This window comes from Schistocerca serialis, chromosome 9 (genome assembly GCF_023864345.2).
Source record: "Schistocerca serialis cubense isolate TAMUIC-IGC-003099 chromosome 9, iqSchSeri2.2, whole genome shotgun sequence".
Lineage (NCBI taxonomy): Eukaryota > Metazoa > Arthropoda > Insecta > Orthoptera > Acrididae > Schistocerca > Schistocerca serialis.
The window spans coordinates 19262838-19289701 of NC_064646.1; the positions used below are offsets into that span (position 1 = coordinate 19262838).

General features: G+C 40.0%; 1 protein-coding gene across 1 annotated transcript in view; it reads left to right on the top strand.

Annotated features, from left to right (window-relative positions):
• Nucleotides 1-636: 636 nt before the first annotated feature.
• Nucleotides 637-26864, top strand: part of LOC126418765 (uncharacterized) — a 272831-nt gene continuing 246603 nt past the window's right edge. Inside the window, exon 1 of the mRNA XM_050085691.1 lies at nucleotides 637-814. Within this exon, the coding sequence (XP_049941648.1) occupies nucleotides 637-814 (178 nt within the window). The remainder of the gene's footprint in view (nucleotides 815-26864) is intronic.

The window sequence follows — 26864 nt, forward strand, 5'->3', positions numbered from 1 at the left end:
TATGAGTTGCCTGATTCCTACTGTGTCACAGATATTGTAGACAAAGGATACTATGATTTGTGAGGTGCAGAATTTTACATTTTTGAACATTTAATGCAAATTCCCAATCCTTGCACCACTTTGAAACCTTTTCAAGGTCTGATGGAATATTTGTGAAACCTTTTTCAGACAGTACTTCATTACAGATAGCTGCATGAGCTGAAAAAAATCTGTACTTACTATTAACCTTCTGATAGGTGCACGTATATGTCAGATACACAGCAACAATGTTTGTTACCTTTTCCTGGAAAGCGGGAGGGAGGTAAATCCCCCTTTGCTCTAGCCTCCTCATTTGACCCCAGCCTACTTCAGTCCTGGCCCTGCCCGCAACACTAAACAGCAAACTAGTAACACAGGTTTCATATCTGAGGAATACGTGCAATCCTCCATGTAAGTTTTTAATTTTTCATTTTCCATCATTTATTGTTAAATGTTTAATGCTTATTAGCAATATAAAGTAGTGTACATGATGAATTTACATGTGTCTTGAATCGACAATGAAATTAAACTAAATTATATGTGTCAAATATGTGTGACCTTCAAAGCTTGCATCATGTTATTTATTCAGTTTTGTTTCATATTTATTTCTTAGGTACTATGGGGGATGAAGAGATGTTTAAGTTAAACAATCCTTTGGATGTTGAAGTTGTGATAAATGCAATTCTGCATGATACCAATGATGAGGATAATCAGGACATCAGTTTTATAGAGGACTGTACCACTGATGAAGAAGAGCACCTATTGGAAAGAGATGGAGATTCTGATACAGAAATGAGTGAGTGCTCAGTCCAGCTCAGAAGACGACAGAGATGAGAGCACCAAATCGACATCTCAAGCTGTTCAAAGGAAAAATTAAAAAATAATTGAGGTTTGGTCATGGCAAAAAAAAGTCAAGGAACAGGCAAAGATGAGATAAACAAAATACACTCCTGGAAATGGAAAAAAGAACACATTGACACCGGTGTGTCAGACCCACCATACTTGTTCCGGACACTGCGAGAGGGCTGTACAAGCAATGATCACACGCACGGCACAGCGGACACACCAGGAACCGCAGTGTTGGCCGTCGAATGGCGCTAGCTGTGCAGCATTTGTGCACCGCCGCCGTCAGTGTCAGCCAGTTTGCCGTGGCATACGGAGCTCCATCGCAGTCTTTAACACTGGTAGCATGCCGCGACAGCGTGGACGTGAACCGTATGTGCAGTTGACGGACTTTGAGCGAGGGCATATAGTGGGCATGCGGGAGGCCAGGTGGACGTACCGCCGAATTGCTCAACACGTGGGGCGTGAGGTCTCCACAGTACATCGATGTTGTCGCCAGTGGTCGGCGGAAGGTGCACGTGCCCGTCGACCTGGGACCGGACTGCAGCGACGCACGGATGCACGCCAAGACCGTAGGATCCTACGCAGTGCCGTAGGGGACCGCACCGCCACTTCCCAGCAAATTAGGGACACTGTTGCTCCTGGGGTATCGGCGAGGACCATTCGCAACCGTCTCCATGAAGCTGGGCTACGGTCCCGCACATCGTTAGGCTGTCTTCCGCTCACGCCCCAACATCGTGCAGCCTGCCTCCAGTGGTGTCGCGACAGGCGTGAATGGAGGGACGAATGGAGACGTGTCGTCTTCAGCGATGAGAGTCGCTTCTGCCTTGGTGCCAGTGATGGTCGTATGCGTGTTTGGCGCCGTGCAGGTGAGCGCCACAATCAGGACTGCATACGACCGAGGCACACAGGGCCAACACCCGACACCATGGTTTGGGGAGCGATCTCCTACACTGGCCGTACACCACTGGTGATCGTCGAGGGGACACTGAATAGTGCACGGTACATCCAAACCGTCATCGAACCCATCGTTCTACCATTCCTAGACCGGCAAGGGAACTTGCTGTTCCAACAGGACAATGCACGTCCGCATGTATCCCGTGCCACCCAACGTGCTCTAGAAGGTGTAAGTCAACTACCCTGGCCAGCAAGATCTCCGGATCTGTCCCCCATTGAGCATGTTTGGGACTGGATGAAGCGTCGTCTCACGCGGTCTGCACGCCCAGCACGAGCGCTGGTCCAACTGAGGCGCCAGGTGGAAATGGCATGGCAAGCCATTCCACAGGACTACATCCAGCATCTCTACGATCGTCTCCATGGGAGAATATCAGCCTGCATTGCTGCGAAAGGTGGATATACACTGTACTAGTGCCGACATTGTGCATGCTCTTTTGCCTGTGTCTATGTGCCTGTGGTTCTGTCAGTGTGATCATGTGATGTATCTGACCCCAGGAATGTGTCAATAAAGTCTCCCCTTCCTGGGACAATGAATTCACGGTGTTGTTATTTCAATTTCCAGGAGTGTATTTTAGTTCATCTGCCCGGAGTAGTCAGACCTGCAAAAAATGTGACTAATATTCTAGATTCATGGAAATGCCCCATCTTTGACACAATGATTGAACGTATTGTAGAAAATACAAACAAATTTATTCTTACTATACAAGATAACTATTCTTGTTCAAGTGATGCTTAACAGACAGATGCAGTTGAAATGAAAGCCTTATTCAGGCTGCTTTATCCCACCGGGTTGTACCATGTGATTAGTCTGAATCTCAACAACTTATGGTGAATGGATGGCTTCCTAACCATCATGATTATAAAAAGATTTCAGTTCTTAATGTGATTCATTCTTTTTGATTATGCAGAAACAAGAGGAGAACGAAGAAAACCTGACTGCCTAGCTCCTACAAGAATTATTTTTGAAGAATTTGTTGTGAACTGCCAAAAATGCTATTCACTTGGTGAAAATTTCACAACTGATGAAAAACTCAAGGCTTTTTTGAGGTAGATACGGTTTCATACAACATAAGCCAAAACAACAAGCAAATATGGCATAAAAATTTATGCTTTAGTCAACTCTTGGCTATTTTATACATGTAATTTGGAAATATATGCTGGAACTAAACCAGAGGGTCCATTTAGTGTAAGCAATAAACCTTCCGACTTTGTGAAAGGTTAGCAGTACCCATTTTCTACAGTGGGGGAATATCGCGTCCAACAATTGGTTTATGGATTATGATTTGGTAGAGGCATTGGCATAAAAAAAAAAAAAAAAATCATACGTTGGCATGTTAGGTAAAAATAAGCCTCAAATTCCTCCAGAATTCACAGTGAGCAGGAAGCGAGAGCGCCACTCATGTCTGTTTGATTTTCGCAAAGAGGCAACACTTGTTTCAAATGTGCCAAAAAACTACAAGAATGTTTCATTGATATCCAGCCTTCACAATGGTGGAAAAACCGATGAAGGAACAGGTGATCTCAAGAAACCAGAAATTATAACTTTTTATAATCACACAAAAGGAGGCGTTGACACTGTCGACAAACTTTGGGGGTCTTTCAACGTTGCGAGAAACACAAAGCAATGGCCTCTGGTGCTGTTTTTTTCTTTTTTTGATGATGAATGTTGCTGCCATAAATTCATTTATAATCTGGAAAGGAAACACAAGCCATAATCTCAAGAGAAGAAAATGTCTCAGATATCTTTCAAACTAACTTGTACAGGAACATGTAAAAAGGAGAAGTACTAAAGTAAATAGAGACCTCCATACAAAAGTTTTAAATTTGTCGCCCACAGAAGATGAACACCAACAGCAACAAGGAAGAGGAGATGATCAACCTCAGGAGCCTCTGAAGAAAAGATGTAGGCCATGTTTAGTAGTAAGAAAAGAGAATCATCTGTTTCAAATGTGAAATATGTGGACAGTTTATTTGTTTGCAACATTCAAGAAATGTTTGCAACAACTGTATTTCAGCTTCTAAATAATAACCTGCTTTAAATGTGAGATATATAGGCGGTAAATTTTGTTTACATCTTTCAAGAAATGTTTGCAGTGTTAGTATTTCAACTTCTAAATAACTTCAGTATATTGAAAAACCAAAATTTCAAGCATAATCCTATATAAATTTGACATTCGTATACAGAAAGTAAGTAACAGTACCTCGAGAAGCTGTGGGAAGAAAATGTGTGTTTTGAAACTTTATTTTTAAATAAATTTTTTACCTTGCTTTTGTTTGTATAACCCATGAATAATGCCTAATATTACTTCTATGATAAAAATTTAATGTTTAAAAAGACATAAAGTGTATTAACAAAACGTGCTATCTGTGAGATACAAGCGACCGTCCTTGTGCAACTAGAAGGTGTGCCTGTTGGAAGGTTAATATTGTTTATTTACCTGTCAACATCTTAACACTTTTACTGTTTGGTGAATTGTGAACTTCACCCCTAAATTATTTACATTCTATTAGAACTTTCTGTTACCATAATAATCATAATCAGTCATTTTATTGTCTATACAAAAAAAACTGTCTTGAACTCATGTTCTAGACCAGGCTCATCCAAGAATTATGCCCGGCGGGCGCGCCCGCACCCCACGGGCACAAGGCAGTGTAGTTCAGCGCCCCGTGCATGACCATGTGTCGCTAGTGTCAGCATAGGAACGAGAGAGATAGCCGTGGAGTGAGAGATACAGCATAGCCCAGCTCTGCGCTGGACTGTCCCATGGTCAGATCCAACGTAAACAAATTAAAAGAGGAAGCGCACCTCTGTAAAAGAGGTCCATGAGTGATAAAACAAGCAAACCATTTACTGTTCAGGTAACAACTAGTGTTCATGTGGCAGAATTACTATGCAAAGCTATAGAAAACATCCAAAACAAAAACAGAAGAACAACTTAGTAATTTTCTGCCCAAAGGTTGATTCTATTAGTACTGCACATGCACACTCGTCATATGTACAATAAAAATGGTTCAAATGGCTCTGAGCACTATGGGACTTAACTTCTGAGGTCACCAGTCCCCTAGAACTTAGAACTACTTAAACCTAACTAACCTAAGAACATCACACACATCCATGCCCAAGGCAGGATTCGAACCTGCGAGCATAGCGGTCGCGCGGTTCCAGACTGTAGCACCTAGAACCACTTGACCACTCTGGCCGGCTATGTACAATAGGCATCTTCTGAAAAATATATCAGTCTCTTAAGTGACACTAGAGTCATAAATATTCTGTTTTAGAAATAATCTTATGTAAGGGATATAGAGTCTCATTCTTATTGTTAGTAGTTACAAGCAAATATTTTTTGTTGTACCCCATACTAGAGCTTTTTGTATCCCCTTTCAGAGTTTAGAAATCGGATCCTTAGTTTGCTGTTTTGTACGTAATAATTTTAACTGACCAAGTTTGAAAACTAATTACAAAATATAATTAAGGTTATAAAGCTCTTTAATTCTTACAGTCAACATTGTTAAAGAAGACAATTAACATTTTACACATTTTGAAGAAACAATTTTGTCTAGGCTTGGTAGAATATTCCTTGAGACTGCTAACCTTAAAGAAATAGTCAAATTTTTTATCGCCAAGTAATGAATGGTTCTTAGTTTTAGCAAGCTTTAAAAGAGAGGAAAAGCACTCACAAATATACGTGTAACCAAACAAGGAGAGAACTTTGACCACGTGCTTGTGCAAAAGAGGATATTTTTCTCGTGGAAGACAGCTGTAAAAGTCATCCAAAGTTTTACACATAAGAAAGCGGTCCTTCAGGTGGATATCACACTGCTGGTCAATCAGCTCTAGTTGGAACACTAGTGAGACGTCCTCTGCCCGAAGGAAAAATAGGCAAACAAATATATCTAAGGCTGGTTGATGCTCACTTATCTCCAAAAATCTGTTTTCAACTGTTCTTGTAATTCGCAAATGATTTGAACATAACCTGAAAAGTCCAAGTCTTCTTTACCGCTGTCTAGTGCAGGAAAGTGTCCATAGTTATTCTCGCGCAACTTTTTTTCCCACAAAATAAGTTTTCTTGAAATGCTTGAACTGTCTGCACTAAATCAACAACAGAGTAATTTTCACCTTGGAGCGAAATGTTCAAAGTATTTAAATGACCAGTAAGGTCACTCAAGAAAGCCAAATTCGCCACCTACTTAGGGCCACAAAGTAATTCTTCTGGACATCCTTTCATTTTCAAAAAGGGTCGCACTATCCACTGTGTCCTTGGTGGGTCAGATGGATAGAGCATCTGCCATGTAAGCAGGAGATCCCGGGTTCGAGTCCCGGTCGGGGCACACATTTTCATCTGTCCCCGTTGACGTATGTCAACGCCTGTAAGCAGCTAAGTGTGTTCATTTCATTGTAATTTCATTCTAATGAGCTGCATGGTCACCGATGGTATCTGTTCTTTCGGACATGTCGTCCTTACGAAGTGTGCATACAGCGGCATGGCGAAGGACAGCGGGCGGTCTGCACGGCCAGCTGAGTGACACAGCTCGGCCACTGCGACAACATACGAATTCGCCCGGGGCGCTGTTTGGACGAGCCTGTTCTAGACAGACATTCTGATAAAATAAGATGAAGTGCAGCTTAACATAATCTAATTTTGATCAGTTAAAATACCAGTAAACAAATTTCTGTTACAGGCTCTTGCAGTCTCAACAGTGGCACTGTTGTCTCAGAATTTAAGTATTGCAGACACTGTGCTCAAAGCTGAAATAGCGCATGGAACAATCATTGGCTTCATTATGATCAACGTCCTTATTATTTTTGCTGAGCTCACACAACCAATGGGGAAAGCACCGGTATGTAACTCTGAATCCTCTTCTTCACAATAAATATGAAGTTTTAGTTAAAAATATGTGCTAGTGAAGTAATTGGAAAATAATGATGCTAAGGAAAAAAACACATACTTTTTCTTGGCAATATAAGAACTGAACTATATTTGTGTAACATGTTTAGAAAGAAACATTACCAAAAGTTTATAATAAAATGACACGGGAGAAAATTATTTCAAACAGCATGAACATATTTTGCCAACAAACAAAAGAGATGAATTAATAACAGCCCTTGCTGTTAATACTTTACAACATGATTTTTCATTTGACAATGGTAGAAGATGACTGCCTATTTAACAGTTGCTGTCACAAGAACACCACTGAATTTGACTAACATACATGTTTAAATACTAGTGTAGATGTACACAATCTTCATACTTAGATGCGTATTGTTACTATTATTTCAAGTTAGAGTGATTAACATTTAAATGAAATTTTAAAAACTAGGGAAGATAAAATAGTTATGTGCTCTAAACAAAGCTCATGAAGTATGAGGCTGTACTGAAAAGTAATGAATTCGAACTTTTTCTGTGAATACTTTTAAATAAGAGAATCATTATTGCCATTCTAAATCTTTATTCTTCATGTCTACATATTTATTTCTCAATCCAGTCAACCTGACAATGAACACCACACTTCTCCTACCAAGAGACCAGTTTGTAAGTAACCACACCATAGACTGTTTGACTTTGCTGATAGAGCCGCAACCTCACTTCTGTTTGCACCTCTTCATCACTATCAAAGTGAAGTTCTCAAAGATGATCTTAAATGGAAAAAAAAATGAAAATCACTCAGGGTCAAGTTGGAATGGTGTGATTAATGACAGTGGGCCCAAGGAGTCAGATTGCTGCAGATGTCATGAGATTTGTGTGTGGTGTGGCATGTCATGCTGGAGAAAAGGGTGCTCCATGTGTGTGTGAACTCTTCAAATTTATGATTTCACTTTTCTGAGGGTCTCACAGTATCTTTCAGAGCCAATGGTGGTGACTTTAGGCATGAATTCCAAATGCACCACACCTTCAACATCCCAGAACAATGTGAGCATGACTTTGCCTGCTGATGCCATGGTCTTGAATTTTTTTGGTACCAGTGGTCCTTTGTGATGAAACTCCATTGTTGCTCTCTTGTATTCAAGGTAAAAATGGTGAACCCAGCTTTCATCACCTGCAAAATGTTGTTAAGGAACCCATCACCCTCTCTCTCAAAACGCAAAAGAAATTGATGACAGATATCAAGCCTCCTCTGTTTCATGTCAGGTGTGAGCATCTGAGGCATCCAATGAGCACACAATTTTCTGTACTGCAGTTCTGCAATGATGGCCAGTACATACTCTTATGATATAACATTCTTACCTGAGAACTGTGTTATCTGATGATTTTCTCTGAAGAGTTCATCAACACAGTTCTGAAGAGTCTCATCAGTTGCAGTATGTGATCATCCACTCCAAGCTCTGTCACACATGTTGAGGTTAGTGAACTGTGAATTTACTTTCAAAACTTTTTCTTAAGAATATACTTAAGAATTTACTTTATTTACTAGTGATTCATGAAGAACATTAACACATTTAATCATACTATGTGAGCATGGAAGTAGTTCCCAGTGGGTAACTGCTGAAAACAAATCAAATTTCTTTCAACAAATGGAAATTTATTCCTAAAAGCCCTTTTTTTTAGAAACAGACTTAAAATTATAATCAGATAGCACCCTCTAAATATCAAGTTACAATTTATTCAAAGGCAGAAAAAACAATTTTTTTTTTTTTTTTTTACTGTATGCTTTCAGGCTGAGAACCTTGCCGCTCCCTTTTGACACGGTCATAGTCATGACCGCTCATAACCTCTGAAAGACTACACTGGTGCAAATCTGCAACACACCAGATTACTTTAAACTAAAAATTTTTACAACTCACACAAGCACATAACTATGCACCCCTTACGAGGGATGGAAATGGTACAAAACACTAACATTAAAAGATTAACTTGCCACCGAAGGTCCAACTTAATTTTTTTTAAAAAAGCCTTATGGTGGAAGGGTGGCAACTTTATATACTAAAATGACCAATTAAATAAAACCCATGAAATGCAGTCTTACATAAAATATACCAGGTTGGCCAAACATGCTCTACATTACACATACACAGCCTCTCAAGATGATAGGCAAGATAAAACCATATTTCAGGAATTCAGCTGTTACACTTCAAGTAATAAATTCGTTAAACCGAATCCGACAAAAATGACAGAGGCAGCTATTAACATACGGCAGACTGACAGACAGACACTAACTGCCTAACAAATGCAGACGGGAGACAGATGAGCAAGCTGGGGATGAGAGACTGACCAAGAAAACAAGTAGAATTTAACAACTAAATGAAACAACATTTCATGAATCACTTAACTTCTAATAAACTGTGATGTCTGGCGAAGACCTAGCACAGCATCCCCATAATGCTCTCCCGAACTGTCCACTGCCAGCCGCTTCAACGGACACTGGAAGGTGCGCTGATCTCCCATCGCATGGTGTCGCAGCTTGCAGTGGCGCGACCAGTGTCGTGGGTTGACTCCATTTGCTCTAGTGTTGGGCGCAAAGCCACTACCCCTCGCTATACGGCGTGGCCCACTGGACTGACGTGGCAACCTCACATGTGCCGACACTCAAGACGGACCAGTCATCTTGTGTCTCAGTGTGTGACCACCCAATCAATCAATCCAACCACCAATGACCATTGCCTGAACAAACTTGAGCAGACTGGTGGCCTACCACACACTAGCACTCCAGATGACAGACAGACACTGACTGCCCCACACTGACCCAGCTGACCAACTGACCAGCTCGCCACCTAGCGAGCTCATAGCGCCCCTTAAATGCATGTGAGCAGGCTACCTTTCACCTGTCCCACCAGAGGGAGCCACCAAAGCTGCGACTGCCACAGTGGCGCCACCGCCAGAAACGGAGGGTGACTGCTTCACACTACGCTCTGCGGCACGCTCTTCAAAACAGCAATTTTTACCACGGCTCAGTTAGCGACACTGTTTCCTTCTTTATGAGCACGAACAGCACAACATCACACATTAGTGATGTTGATACAATCATCGCCATACACATCTTTCATGCTTGTATGGATTTCAATTGAAGGCATATTTTGTGTTGTGAGGAACTCAATTTCAGCATGCTGTTTCTTAGCTGACATATTTACTTTACACACCATCATGTTACAAGCTACATTTCACAACCTTCTACAGACAGGGAGCTGCAACTTGTATCAGAAAAGTAGTAAGGGCAACCAGGCATCACTTTTCAGCACACCCTTTCATAACAACAATGGAAGTTCCTGGCTGCAACAGTGTCTAAAATAAGGGAAAGGTTACCATTCACCTGCAGTGGAGTGATGTGTGGTGGATAGATACACATAAGAGCAGCAGTTTCCACTACCTTTCAAGCTATGGCTCTTGTTCTAGCAGAAAGTACATGAATTCATGTACGCAGCCACACAGACACCTGAATGCACACTGCTGCAGTTGCTTTTAAATTGGATTCAGCTTAACTTTGAATTTAATGCTTAGGGGTAGTGTGGTAAATTATGAATCCTGCTTTGCTGCAACAATAACTGTTTATAACCACGCACTGTTCCTGCTTGTTGGAACATGATGTTGGCACTCTAACAAACACTGTCTTTTTTAACCTTAAATGTATTGTGAAAACCAACAGAACAGTTGACGTTCATCTTTACATTATACTGATTGGCACAGATTTCATGTCACAAAGTCTGCCCAACAACTGCCTGTATTAGCGGTGCATAACTGCCGCACACGGTCACTTCTCCATCATCTCAAATAACTTTACAGTAATCAAAAGTATAGCATTACTTTATTGGAAACATTATATATACTATTAAAAGTTGCAATTTTGGAGAAAGTGTCACATCTTAAGGATCACTGTACATTTTAAAGAGGTATGTATCACAAATATATTTCAGAGTACATTATACTCACTGTATGAAATTATATGTTATATTAGAAAACAATGAGTTTAACTAATCTTTAATTACATCTAAATTACAACAGGTATTTATTACTTTCATAATTTCAGAATGTATGTGTAAAGTATATTCTATTTCACTTACAAACTTTGGTGTGAGAAAGTGAAAGTTCAACTCCAGAAATGTAAACACGTTAACAGTAAAGAGAATGTTCTTTGATCTATTAATTTGCATAATAAAAATGAATAAGTGGCGACATATTACATAAACAAGAACTGAAAGTGCTTAAAACTGAATTCATTTTTCACAGTTTGTTCACTTACGCACCTTATACTGTGAGCAGACATTGGTACTTTCGCAGCTGCCTAAGGTGTCTTGGGTGAGGTAATTAAAATGATTTCTAGACTATCTGTCATGTGTGAATCCATAAATTATCATCCTGGAATCAGAGAAAATGATTAGTTTTTATTTATTTATTTATTTATTTTTATTTTTTTTTTAATGAATTCAACCTTATGAATAGAACTGCTTTGGTGGGCAAATTGTACAGAAAGAATTAATACTGGCTCTTGGAAAAGCTTCACAATTACTTCACTAAAGTAACTCCATGTATTATATCATCCATGTACTTCATTGCTCATCAGATCTTATATAACAGAAGACTTAGATATCACTCAAACAAACAAAAGACAATGATTAATTGGCATGAAGATTATAGTACAATGTAAGTTAGTTGGCATTTGAGAGTAAGTGGGTCAGAGTGCTTCCACCAGCAATTCAAAAATGGAAGCCTGGTATTCTCACATCCCATTGTGTAACCAGTTCCATTGCATAAAGGATTGTGATGACCAGTTCTCGGTTAAGAAACTTTCTGTGAAGCAAAGGCTTTGGCTGTTTTTCAAATAAACTGAATTCTGTACCTAATTAAATTTAAGAATAGATTCTTGACATGCGTAGAGGTGTTATAGAGATTTTTACCATATAGACATTCAGAATTTTTACATGATTCTTGAAGGAGATAGAGACTTTAACTTTAATAATCGAAAATCTATGACACACAAAAAAAATGCAGCTTACACAAAAATGACCACAGAGTCTGGCAGGTGAAGCCAGACTACATTCAGCAGCTTGTGATTCGAGAGACAACTGGATGGTGGTAAGAAAGAGGCTGGGGGTGCAGGAGGAGGGAAAGTGGGGTAAGGGTGGGGAATGGTAAAGTGGTGTTACAGTTGCATGCAGGGACGAGGTGGAGAGAGGGTAGGGCAGCTACAAGCAGTCGGAAGGTTAGACAGAGATAGGGGATCAGAAGCAAGGATACCAGAAAGGAGAGAGGTGAAAAGACTGGGTGTGTCAGTGGAATAGAGGGCTGTGCAGTGCTGGAATGGGATCAGGGAAGGGGCTAGATGGGTAAGGACAATGACTAATGAAGGTTGAGGCCAGTAGCATTATGGGAATGTAGGATATATTGCAGGGTGAGTTCAGAAAAGCTGATGTTTGTGGGTAGGATCCAGATGGCACAGGCTGTGAAGCAGACATTGAAATGAAGAATTTTGCATTGGGTTGTGTGCTCAGAAGCAGGTTGGTCCAATTGTTTTGTGACCATAGTTTGTCAGTTGCCATTAATGCGGACAGAGAGCTTGTTGGTTGACATGCCCACATAGAATGCAGCACAGTGGTTGCAGCTTAGCTTGTAGAGCACATGACTGGTTTCAAAGGTAGCCTCCCCCCCCCCCCCCCCCCCCCTTGATAGGATAAATGTTTGTGACCAGACTCCAGCAGCTGGTGGTGGGAGGATGTATGGGACAGGTCTTGAATCTAGGTCTATCGCAGCAATATGAGCCAGTAGGCAAGGGGGTGGGAACAGGGGTTGTGTAGGATGGACGAGGATATTGTGTAGGTTTGTTGGGTGGCAGGATACCACTGTGCTGCTGGTGGGAAAGATAGTGGGTAGGACATTTCTCACTCTGGGACATGATGAGAAGTAGTCAAAACTCTGGTGGAGAATGTAATTCAGTTGCTCCAATCCCGGGTGGTACAGAGCCATGAGTGAAATGTCCTATGTGGCTGTATGGTGGGACTTCAGGAAGCGGTGGGTGACTGGAAAGAAAAGGCATGAGAGATGTTTTTGCACATGGGTGGGTAATAATGGTCTGTAAAGACCTTGGTGAGAATCTTGGTGTATTTTGGGCGGTACCAATGCAAATGCGATGGCCATGGGTGACTAGGCTGTATGAAAGGGTTTTCTTGGAATGGAGTGGGTAGCAGCTGTCAAAGTGGCAGTATTGCTGGTGGTTGATAGGTCTGATATGGACAGAGGTACTAATGTAACCATCTTTGAGGTGGAGGCCAACATTGACGAAGGTGGATTTTTCATTTGAGTAGGACCAGGTGAAGTTAATAGGGAAAAAGGTGTCGAGGTTCTGGAGGAATGAGGACAGGGTGTCCTCACCCTCAATCCAGATCATGAAGATGTCACCACTGAATCTGAACGAGATGAGGGGTTTAGGATTTGGGTGTTTTGGAAGGATTCCTCTAGATGGCCCATGAATAGGATGATGCCGTAGAAGAACATAGCCATACTCCAGATTTGTTTGTAGGTAATGCTTTCAAAGGAAAAACAATTGGGCTTGCGGTTATAGTTGGTCATGGTGACTAGGAAGCATGTTGCAAGTTTAGAATCTGTCAAGCATTGGAAAAGGCAGTGTTCAATAGTGTAAGGCACTGGACATTAGGGACATTAGTGTAAAGAGAGGAGACATCAACAGACAAGTAAGGCACCATGCGATAAAGGAACAGGAACTGTGGAGAGTCATTGGAGAAAATGGTAGATATATGTTTTATAGGAGGGTAGGTTGTGAGTAATAGGCTTAAGATGTTGGTCTACAGGTGCAGGGATTCTCTCAGTGGGGTCACAGTAACCGGTCTAAATGGGGCTTCCTGGGTGGTTGAGTTCATGGACTTTAGGAACATTTAGAAGATAGGAGTGCAGGGAGTGGTAGGGGTGAGGTGAGTGATGGACACTTGGGAGAGAATCTGGGATGGGCATAAGGAATTGAGGAGAGACTGGAGAATCTACTGGATTTCTGGGATGGGGTCACTGTGGCAGAGTTTGTAGGTGGATGAATCTGACAGCTGGAAGAGTCCTTCTGCCAGGTAATCGTTGCAGTTCAAGACAACGGTGGGGGAGCCATTGTTAGTAGGTAGGATTATAAGCTCAGGATCAGTTTTTAGATGGTGGATTGTGTTCCTTCTGTGGATGTAAGATTAACTTTCATGTTCAGGCATTTGAGGAGTGATGGAGAGCCACAGTTTGAGGTTCAGAAATTCTGGAAAGTTATTAGGGGTGATTTGGGGACAGAGTGTGTGGGTCACAGTTGGATTGAGGAGTGAGCTGAGTCAGGCAGAGTTCAGCATTGGTCTTGGGTTGAGTCTGCCACTGCCCAAACTTCTATAACAACCTCCAAACCTGCCCAACACCTCTCATAGCTGAAAAACACTGTCTTGCAGACCTACAACATTTACCCCACTCTCCATAACTCCCTACAATCACCACACTGAATCCAGAACCTAAACAACCCAAAACATAACCATTATCTTTTCCCATAGGCATCACCTTTTGCCCCACTCCCAAATTCAATCATGCAGAGCTTGTTAAAGAACTTCTTTCCTTCTTCCAGACACTACATTGGAAACAATTTTTCGCCACCAACTCTACCAATCAGACTCAATCTAAGAACAGAGAATGGCCTTTCAGACCATGATGCACAAATTTTAACACTAAAATGTGTTTTTACTCAAAAGTCTGTCAGATATAATCACAAACTATGTGGGATAGTTAATCCAGTGGCAATAGAGAGATTTTTAAAACTCATTAAGGAACAAGAGTGGCAGGATGTTTATAGCACTGATAACATAGATGACAAAGATAATGCTTTCCTTATCACATGTCTCATGCTCTTTGAGATTTTCTATCCATTCGAACATTCTAAACAGGGTACTAGCAATAAAGAGCATCCTGCGTGGCTGATTAGTGGGATAAGGATATCATGTAGAGCAAAGTGGGAATTATATCAAAATGTCAGAAGTAGCCACAATCAAGCTACAGTTTCCCATTACAAACAGTATTGTGAGGTGCTTAAAAATGTTATTAGGAAGGCAAAACGTATGTGGTTTGCAAATAGAACAGCTAATTCACAGGATAAAATTAAAACCATTTGGTCAGCAATGAAGGAAGCGTCTATTCAGCAGCACGAGGTTGACAATATAAAGTCAGTTTGTAGTAAAAATATTTCTGTTCCTGATAAATCAGATACATGTACAATATTTAACAATCATTCTCTGAGCATTGCTGGTGAATTAAATAAAAATTTAGTTTCTATATGAAATCATGTAACTCTTTTGGAAAATGCCTTTCTGAGACTGACGTCTGAAATACTCCTCTGTGCTACTGACAAGGGGGAAATTGGGTCAACAATTAAATCACTGAAGACTAAGGACTCTCATTGATATGATGGCGCACCTAGCAGAATATTAAAGTACCGTGCTGCACATGTTGGCCTTGCATTTAGCCATATTTGTAATTTTTGCTTTACAAATGTGCAGTTTCCTGTATGATTAAAGCACTCAGTAGAAAAGATGTTTTATAAAAAGGGAGAAAGAGATAATGTAGACAATTTTAAACCTATTTCTATGCCATCAGTGTCTGCTAAAAATATTGAAAAGGCTGTGTGTGTAAGGATAATTGATCATTTTATATCACTCAATTTGCTATCAAATGTACAGTTTGAATCAAACAATGGAAAATCTATGATGGAATGTAACAATACAGGAGAAGGAAAGTTGCTACTAACCATACAGTGGAGGTGCTGAGTCGCGATAGGCACAATAAAGAGATTCACACAATCATAGCTTTTGGCCATTAAGGCCTTTGTCAGCAGTAGACACACATACACACGCACACGCACACACCCACCCATGCAAGTGCAACTTGCACACACATCCCATGATGTGCAAGTTGCACTTGCATATATATATATATATATATATATATATATATATATATATATATATATATATATATATATATATGTTGTTGTTGTGGTCTTCAGTCCTGAGACTGGTTTGATGCAGCTCTCCATGCTACTCTATCCTGTGCAAGCTTTTTCATCTCCCAGTACCTACTGCAACCTACATCCTTCTGAATCTGCTTAGTGTATTCATCTCTTGGTCTCCCTCTACAATTTTTACCCTCCACGCTGCCCTCCAATACTAAATTGGTGATCCCTTGATGCCTCAGAACATGTCCTACCAACCGATCCCTTCTTCTGGTCAAGTTGTGCCACAAACTTCTCTTCTCCCCAATCCTATTCAATACTTCCTCATTAGTTATGTGATCTACCCATCTAATCTTCAGCATTCTTCTGTAGCACCACATTTCGAAAGCTTCTATTCTCTTCTTGTCCAAACTATTTATCGTCCATGTTTCACATCCATACATGGCTACACTCCATACGAAATATATATATATATATATATATATATATATATATATATATATATATATACATATATATATATATATATATATATCTAAAAAGAAAGATGATGAAACTTACCAAACAAAAGCGCTGGCAGGTCGATAGACACACAAACAAACACAAACATACACACAAAATTCTAGCTTTCGCAACCAATGGTTGCCTCGTCAGGAAAGAGGGAAGGAGAAGGAAAGACAGAAGGATATGGGTTTTAAGGGAGAGGGTAAGGAGTCATTCCAATCCCGGGAGCGGAAAGACTTACCTTAGGGGGAAAAAGGACAGGTATACACTCGCACACACACACATATCCATCCACACATACATATGTGTGGATGGATATGTGTGTGTGTGCGAGTGTATACCTGTCCTTTTTCCCCCTAAGGTAAGTCTTTCCGCTCCCGGGATTGGAATGACTCCTTACCCTCTCCCTTAAAACCCATATCCTTTTGTCTTTCCTTCTCCTTCCCTCTTTCCTGACGAGGCAACCATTGGTTGTGAAAGCTAGAATTTTGTGTGTATGTTTGTGTTTGTTTGTGTGTCTATCGACCTGCCAGCGCTTTTGTTTGGTAAGTTTCATCATCTTTCTTTTTAGATATATTTTTCCCACGTGGAATGTTTCCCTCTATTATATATATATATATATATATATATATATATATATATATATATATGTGTGTGTGTGTGTGTGTGTGTGTGTGTGTGTGTGTCTACTGCTGACAAAGGCCTTAATGGCCAAAAGCTATGATTCTGTGAATCTTTTTAAATGTACAGTTTGGCTTTAGAAGTTGCTTAACAACTGAAAATGCTATATTCTCTTTCCTCTGTGAGGTACTGGATGGGTTAAACAAAAGGTTTCAAATGATGGGCATATTTTTTGATTTAACTAAGGTGTTTGTGTTGATCACAAAATATTGCTCCTGTAGTTGGACCATTAAGGAATACGGGGAGTAGCTCACAATTGGTTCACCTCTTACTTTAGCAACGGACATATAGATGATATGCCCTCTTGGGTAACTCTAAAATATTTTTGTTTTCTGATGACACTAGCTTGATAGTGAAGGATGTTGTGAGCAACATTGGCTGGGTTTCAAACAATCCAGTTCATGACATAAGTTCAGGGCTTACAGACAATAAAGTAATGCTAAATCACAATAACACCCAGTTTTTAATTTCACAGAATGGTGGATTGTGTTCCTTCTGTGGATGTAAGATTAATTTTCATGTTCAGGCATTTGAGGAGTGATGGAGAGTCACAGTTTGAGGTTCAGAAATTCTGGAAAGTTAACAGGGGTGATTTGGGGACAGAGCATGTGGATCCCAGTTGGATGGAGGAGTGAGCTGACACAGGCAGGGTTCAACATTGGTTTTAATTATTTATTTACACGTCAAGTTCCACAGAACCAAATTGAGGAGCAAAAGTCCAAGGTCATGGAACATGTCAGTACATGAAATTGCAACATAAAAGTAATAACAGATAAAAATAAAATCTTTATGACCCCAAAAAATGTCAGGTCATAAATTTCAGCAAACACAGTCAACAACATAACATAAAAATCAGCTTAACTTTTCAAGGAACTCCTCAACCGAATAGGAGTGACTCATGAGGAAACACTTCAGTTTGGATTGGAAAGCATGTGGATTACCGCTAAGATTTTTGAAAACTTGTGGTAGCTTTTTGGAAGCAGATGCAGAACAGGAGTTAAGAAAGTCCAATCCAAATGCATGCTGGATTTTTGCCAAGTACTAACTGGCTGACAGCTGCTTATTCTTGGAAATAAGCCGATAATGTTAGCAAGAATTGATGATAAAGAATATGTATATTTAGAGGCCATTGTCAAAATACCCAGACTAGTGAACAGGGGCCAACAAGAGGTTCTTGAACTTATGCCAATTATTGCCCGAATTGCCCACTTCTGATCTGAAAATATCCTTTTAGAATGGGAAATGCTACTCCAAAATATAATACCATACGACATAAGAGAATGAAAATAAGGAAAGTAGAATAATTTTTGTGTCGAACGATCACTTACTTCAGATACCATTTGAATAGTAAAAATGGCAGCAAGTCTTTGAACAAGATCCTGAAGGTGGGATTCCCACAACAGGTTACTATCTATCTGAACACCTAGGAATTTCAACTGTTCAGGTTCACTAATCATATGCCCATTCTGTGAAATTAAAAACTTGGTGTTATTGTGATTTAGCATTACTTTATTATCTGTAAGCCCTGAACTTATGTCATGAACTGGACTGTTTGAAACCAAGCCAATGTTGCTCACAACATCCTTTACTATCAAGCTAGTGTCATCAGAAAACAAAAATATTTTAGAGTTACCCTAGAGGGCATATCATCTATGTGTCCGTTGCTAAAGTAAGAGGTGAACCAATTGTGAGCTACTCCCCGTATTCCTTAATGGTCCAACTACAGGAGCAATATTTTGTGATCAACACAAACACCTTAGTTAAATCAAAAAATATGCCCATCATTTGAAACCTTTTGTTTAACCCATCCAGTACCTCACAGAGAAAAGAGAATATAACACACACACACACACACACACACACACACACACACACACACACACACTTATGCAAGTGCAACTTGCACATTATGGGATGTGTGTGCAAGTTGCACTTGCGTGGGTGTGCGTGTGTGTGTGTGTGTGTGTGTGTGTGTATGCGTGTCTACTGCTGACAAAGGCCTTAATGGCCAAAAGCTATGATTGTCTGAATCTCTTTATTGTGCCTATCACGACTCAGCACCTCCACTGTATGGTGAATAGCAACTTTCCTTCTCCCGTATTGTTACATTCCCTCATGGATTTTCCATTGTTTGATTCAAACTGTACATTTGATAGCAAATTGAGTGATATAAAATGATCGATTATCCTTACACACACAGCCTTTTCAATACGTTTAGCAGACACTGATGGCATAGAAATAGGTTTAAAATTGTCTACATTATCTCTTTCTCCCTTTTTATAAAACATCTTTATTACTGAGTCCTTTAATCATACAGGAAACTGAACATTTGTAAAGGAAAAATTACAAATATGGCTAAATGCAAGGCTAACATGCGCAGCACAGTACTTTAATATTCTGCTACATGCGCCATCATATCAATGAGAGTCCTCAGTCTTCAGTGATTTAATTATTGACCCAGTTTCCCCTTGTCAGTAGCACAGAGGAGTATTTCAGACGTCAGTCTCAGAAAGGCATTTTCCAAAAGAGTTACATGATTTCATATAGAAACTAAATTTTTATTTAATTCACCAGCAATGCTCAGAGAATGATTGTTAAATATTGTACATGTATCTGATTTATCAGGAACAGAAATATTTTTACTACAAACTGACTTTATATTGTCAACCTTGTGCTGCTGAATAGACGCTTCCTTCATAGCTGACCAAATGGTTTTAATTTTATCCTGTGAATTAGCTGTTCTGTTTGCAGACCACATACTCTTTGCCTTCCTAATAACATTTTTAAGCACCTCACAATACTGTTTGTAATGGGAAACTGTAGCTTGATTGTGGCTACTTCTGACATTTTGATATAATTCCCACTTTGCTCTACATGATATCCTTATCCCACTAATCAGCCACGCAGGATGCTCTTTACTGCTAGTACCCTGTTTAGAATGTTCGAATGGATAGAAACTCTCAAAGAGCATGAGACATGTGATAAGGAAAGCATTATCTTTGTCATCTACGTTATCAGCGCTATAAACATCCTGCCACTCTTGTTCCTTGATGAGTTTTAAAAATCTCTCTATTGCCACTGGATTAACTATCCCACATAGTTTGTGATTATATCTGACAGACTTTTGAGTACAAACACATTTTAGTGTTAAAATTTGTGCATCATGGTCAGAAAGGCCATTCACTGTTCTTAGATTGAGTCTGATTGGTAGAGTTGGTGGTGAAAAATTGTTTCCAATGTAGTGTCTGGAAGAAGGAAAGAAGTTCTTTAACAAGCTCTGCATGATTGAATTTGGGAGTGGGGCAAAAGGTGATGCCTATGGGAAAAGATCATGGTTATGTTTTGGGTTGTTTAGGTTCTGAATTCTGTGTGGTGATTGTAGGGAGTTATGGAGAGTGGGGTAAATGTTGTAGGTCTGCAAGACAGTGTTTTTCAGCTATGAGAGGTGTTGGGCAGGTTTGGAGGTTGTTATAGAAGTGTGGACAGTGGCAGACTCAAACCCAAGACCAATGCTGAACCCTGCCTGACTCAGCTCACTCCTCAATCCAACCATGACCCACACACTCTGTCCCCAAATCACCCCTGTTAACTTTCCAGAATTTCTGAACCTCAAACTATGACTCTCCATCACTCCTCAAATGCCTGAATATGAAAGTTAATCCTACATCCACAGAAGGAACACAATCCACCACCTAAACACTGATCCTGAGCTTATAATCCTACCTGCTAACAATGGCTCCCCCACCATTGTCTTGAACAGCAATGACCACCTGGCAGAAGGACTCTTCCAGCTGTCAGATTCATCCACCTACAAACTCTGCCACAGTGACCCCACCCCAGAAATCCAGTAGAATCTCCAGTCTCTCCTCAGTTCCTTATGCACAGCCCAGATTCTCTCCCTAGTGTCCATCACTCGCCTCACCCCTACCACTCCCTGCACTCCTATCTTCTAAATGTTCCTAAAGTCCATGAACTCAACCACCCAGGAAGCCCCATTTTGACCGGTTGCTGTGACCCCACTGAGAGAATCCTTGCACCTGTAGACCAACATCTTACGCTTATTACTCACAACCTACCCTCCTATAAAAAATATATCTACCATTTTCTCCAATGACTCTCCACAGTTCCTGTTCCTTTATCGCTTTATCGCCTTCTTGGTTACCCACGCCTGCAAACCCAAAGTTTGGTACAGACTTATTGATGACATCTTCATGATCTGGACTCACAGTGAAGAACTCCAGAATTTCCTCTCAAACCTCAACTCCTTTGGTTCCATCAGATTCATCTGGTCCTACTCTAAATCCCATGACACTTTCCTTGACATTGACCTCCATCTGTCCAATGGCCAGCTTCACACATCTGTCCACATCAAACCCACCATCAAGCAACAGTACCTCCATTATGACAGCTGCCACCCATTCCACATCAAACAGTCCCTTCCCTACAGCCTAGGTCTTCATGGCAAACAAATCTGCTCCAGTCCGGAATCCCTGAACCATTACACCAACAACCTGAAAACAGCTTTCACATCCCGCAACCACCCTCCTGACCTGGTACAGAAGCAAATAACCAGAGCCACTTCCTCATCCCTTCAAACCCAGAACCTCCCACAGAAGAACCCCAAAAGTACCCCACCTGTGAACAGGATACTTTCCGGGACTGGATCAGACTATGAATGTGGCTCTCCAGCAGGGATATGACTTCCTCAAATCCTGCCCTGAAATGAGATCCACCCTTCATGAAATCCTCCCCAATCCACCAAGAGTGCCTTTCCGCCGTCCACCTAACCTTCGTAACCTCTTAGTTCATCCGTATGAAATCCCCAAACCACCTTCCGTACCCTCTGGCTCCTACCCTTGTAACTGCCCCCGGTGTAAAACCTGTCCCATGCACCCTCCCACCACCACCTACTCCAGTCCTGTAACCTGGAAGGTGTACACGATCAAAGGCAGAGCCACGTGTGAAAGCACCCACGTGATTTACCAACTGACCTGCCTACACTGTGAAGCTTTCTATGTGGGAATGACCAGCAACAAACTGTCCATTCGCATGAATGGACACAGGCAGACAGTGTTTGTTGGTAATGAGGATCATCCTGTGGCTAAACATGCCTTGGTGCATGGCCAGCACATCTTGACACAGTGTTACACCATCCGGGTTATCTGGATACTTCCCACTAACACCAACCTGTCAGAACTCCGGAGATGGGAACTTGCCCTTCAGTATATCCTCTCTTCTCGTTATTCGCCAGGCCTCAACCTCTGCTAATTTCAAGTTGCTGCCGCTCATACCTCGCCTGACTTTCAACAACATCTTTGCCTCTTTACTTCCGCCTCAACTGACATCTGTGCCCAAACTCATTGCCTTTACAAATGTCTGCTTGTGTCTGTGTATGTGCGGATGGATATGTGTGTGTGTGTGTGTGTGTGTGTGTGTGTGTGTGTGTGTGTGTGTGCGCGAGTGTATACCTGTCCTTTTTCCACCTAAGATAAGTCTTTCTGCTCCTGGGATTGGAATGACTCCTTACCCTCTCCCTTAAATCCCACATCCTTTCGTCTTTCCCTCTCCTTCCCTCTTTCCTGATGAAGAAACCGTTTGTTGTGAAAGCTTGAATTTTGTGTGTATGTTTTTGTTTGTTTGTGTGTCTATCGACCTGCCAGCGGCTTTGTTTGGTAAGTCTCATCATCTTTGTTTTTATATATATACATAATAGAGGGAAACATTCCATCGACATCGACATGCCAGCGCTTTCGTTTGGTAAGTAACATCATCTTAAACAAAGATGATGTGACTTACCAAACAAAAGTTTGTGTTTGTTTGTGTGTCTATCGACCTGCCAGCGCTTTTGTTTGGTAAGTCTCATCATCTTTGTTTTTAGATATATTATATTATATTTGGGAAAAATATATCTAAAAACAAAGATGATGAGACTTACCAAACAAAAGCGCTGGCAGGTCGATAGACACACAAACAAACACAAACTTTTGTTTGGTATTTTACTTATCAAACAAAAGCGCTGGCATGTTGATAGACACACAAACAAATACAAACATACACACAAAATTCAAGCTTTCGCAACCAACGGTTGCTTTGTCAGGAAAGAGGGAAGGAGAGGGAAAGACGAAAGAATGCGGGTTTTAAGGGAGAGGGTAAGGAGTCATTCCAATCCCGGGAGCGGAAAGACTTCCCTTAGGGGATGAGAAAGACACATAATATGTGTGTGTGTGTGTGTGTGTGTGTGTGTGTGTGTGTGTGTATTTTTGATAAAGGCCTTGTTGGCTGAAAGCTTGTTTTGTGACAGTCCTTTTGTTGCATATGTCTGTGACTCAGCAACTCCGCTATAAGGTGAGTGTCAACTATCCTTTTCATAATGTTGAGATCTTAAATTTACAGACTTCAAACTTTATATTTGTTACAAAGTAAATATCTATTTAGAAAAACCAATTTACCAAAGTTTGTTGAGTGCAATATTATGGTAGTCAATGAAAACAAAAGTTTTGTAATTGTTTCCCTAAAGGATAATTCTCAGCTTGTTATGTGGCAAAATGGGTTGTCATTTATTTCAGTTACCAATACCAAGTCAACCAGCATATCGGATACCACAGTCACACTTTCTACCTCCTCATTGTCTGCCTTGTCTAATTTGTGTGTTCATATGTTTTATTGTGGTATGACCTTTTATTCGCTTGATACTGGTAAATGAAGCAGATAATATACCATTTAGATACATGACAAGCTGAGGATTTTCCTTTTGAGAAACAGTGTAAAACTTATTCTGTCATTTCCAGAAACCATCAGATGCAATGAAAAACTTTTGTTTTCATTGATTACCATACTACCTCACTCAGCAAACATTGGAAAATGGCTTTTTATAAAAAAAAAATATTTAATTTGTGACAAGTGTAAAGTTTAAATTCAGTAAACTTAAAGGCCCTGTTCCTTTCAAAAATCATGTAAAAATTATGAATGCCCTTATGATAAAAATCTCTATAACCCAAGCATGTCAAAAATCAGTTTTTAATTTTAAATTGGGGTGGAATTCAGTTTATTTCAAAAACAGGCAAAGTTTTTGCATCAGAGAAAGTTTCCTTATTGAGAACTGGTAATCCCAGTGCTTTATATAGTGGAAGTGGCTACATAATGGACGGTGAGAATGCTGAGTTGCTGGGTTGATGAACTGCTGGTGGAAGCACTCCAACCCACTTATTCTCAAATGCCAACTAACTTACATTGTACTATTCCAATTAATTATTCTATTTTGTTTGTTTGAGTGATATCTAAGTTTTCTGTTAAATAAGATCTGATGAGCAATGCAATACATGGACAATATCATACGTGGTAAGAGTGAAACTTTTCCGAGAGCTTCCAAGCTTTCTCACCTGACTATTAGGGACATGTTGAACACATCAGGAGTAAGGAACTAAAACTATCAATTATCTTTCACTAACAACATTGACAGCAATAATCCATTCTGCACAGTCTGCCCACTAAAGCAGTTCTATCCATAATGTTGAGTATGTTCACAAGACAAAAATTAATCATTTGATTCCAGAATCATAATTCATGGATTCACATGTGACTGATTGTCTAGAAATCTTGTTAACTATCTCACCATAGACACTTTAGGCAGCTGCAAAAGTACCAATGTGTGCTCGGAGTATTAGGCGTGTATATGAACAAACCACGAAAAATGAATTAAGTGTTAAGCATTTTCAATGTAAAAATATATCTAAGTATTTCAGACTGCAGGATGACTGTAATATTTGGATGTTGCTAACAATAAACTTTTGTTTTGAAAGTAGTCTCTCATGAAGGAAAAGCAGTGGTTTCATTAGAGAGTTTCTTTCTTTTTGAATGGAATCAGTGGTCCATTTGGTATTTTCTTGCCAAGTACATTCAAGTTGTGTTAGTGGCAGTGGACAATGAGAAATAAGCAAAATGTAATCATGTGAGAATTCCAGTAAGTGGGTAGTCAGATTCTGAGATAGCTCTTCTATATTTTTTTTAAATATGAAATTGTATTTATACTGAAGGGATAAAAGTCAAACTGTAGTGGTATGCACGCATACAGCTGCTGGTGGTATCCTGTACACAAGGTATAAAAGGGCATTGCATTGGTGGAGCTCTCAATTATACTGAGGTTATTCATGCAAAAAGGTTTTGAACATTAATATTGCAGCATGACAGGAATTAACAGACTTTGAACATGAACTGGTAGTTGGAGCAAGAAATATGGGACATTCCATTTTGTAAATCATTAGGTAATTCAATAGTCCAAGAGCCATAGTGTCAAGAGACTGCCGAGAATACAAAATTTCATGCATTACTTCTCACCACAGAGAGCACAATGATCCAATAATCCCCTCCAGATGAACTATTATAGGACATACTGTAAAATTTTAACTAAAGTCATTAAAAAATCTAAAAGTATGTGCATAGAATCTGAAATTAATTGTTCAAATAATAAAATCAAAAAGATTTGGAATGTAATAAAGAGGGAAACAGGTACTGCACCATCAGACAATGTAAAAACTGTTTTCCTAAAAATTAACGATTTGGAAATAACTGATAGTAAATAGATAGCAGACACATTTAATAACCCCTTTCTAACCATCACTTCTCAAATAGGTTGCAGTGGTGACCTAAGGGAAGCTGCAGATATTCTGAAACTTAACCTCCCACAAAGTTTTAATGATAGAAATGTACCACCCATAATTGTTAATGAAATAAAAAAATAATTAACTCGTTGAAAAGTAAAGGATCTTCAGGTATAGTAAACTGTTGAAAGCCTGCAGTAATGATGTAAGTGTAGAACTTGTTTACATTTGCAATACATCTCCTTATGAGGGAGTTGTTCCAGGGATAATGAAATATGCCATTGTGAGACCTCTTTTCAAGTCTGGCGATGCTACAGATGTCAAAAATTATTGTCCTGTCTCTCTCTTAACAATGTTTTCAAAGGTTCTTGAAAAGGCAGTGTATAACAGGATTGTGGCACATCTTGATAAACTTAATATTATTAACCATAGACAGTTTGGTTTTTAAAAAGGGGGTTTCCACAGAGCGTGCCATATACTCACTCACAAATGATGTCTTGGAGTCTATTAATAGTAAGAAGTCACCAGTTACTGTCTGCAGTGATCTTTCCAAGGCCTTTTATTGTGTAAACCACAAGATACTCTTGGAGAAGGCTTATCATTACAGAATCAAAGGGCCTATACGTAACTGGCTAAAATCATATCTTGAAGACAGGAAACAAAAGGTGGTTCTAAATGGCTGCAACAAAGGATCTTCTAATCTAGTGGATTCTGAATGGGGAAAAATACAGCATGGAGTTCCCCAGGGGTCTGTCCTTGGACCCTTGCTCTTTTTAATATATGTTAATTATTTACTCCTGTCCATTAGTAAAAATTGTGAATTCACAATGTTTGCTGATGATACACGCATGGCAGTAGATGGTAAGTCTACTGCTGATCTGGAGACTGATGTTAATGATATACCCAGGGAAGTTGCATGTTGGTTTTCAATTAATTCTCTTTCAGTTAATATTAAAAACACTAATTTTACACAGTTACACACAAAAAATAAAACACCAGAAAATATAATAATTGCTCATGACAACGAGGAACCAGAACAGGTGCACTCCACTAAATTCCTAAGGGTTCACATTGACAGTAGGCTCAACTGGGAACAGCATGTGTCCCTTAGTATAAAAAGGCTTTCATCAGCAACTTTTGCTTTAAGAATCATTACTCATTTTGGGGACATCGACATTTTAAAATCAGCTTACTTTGGATACTTTCACTCATTAATGAGTTATGGAATAATCTTCTGGGGTAGTTCACCAGCCTCAAAAAAAATCTTAACTGCTCATAAGAGAGCAGACAGAATCATGTGTGGGGTTCCTCCATTAACTACATGTAGAAAACTTTTCACACAGTTTGGTATACTGGCTACAA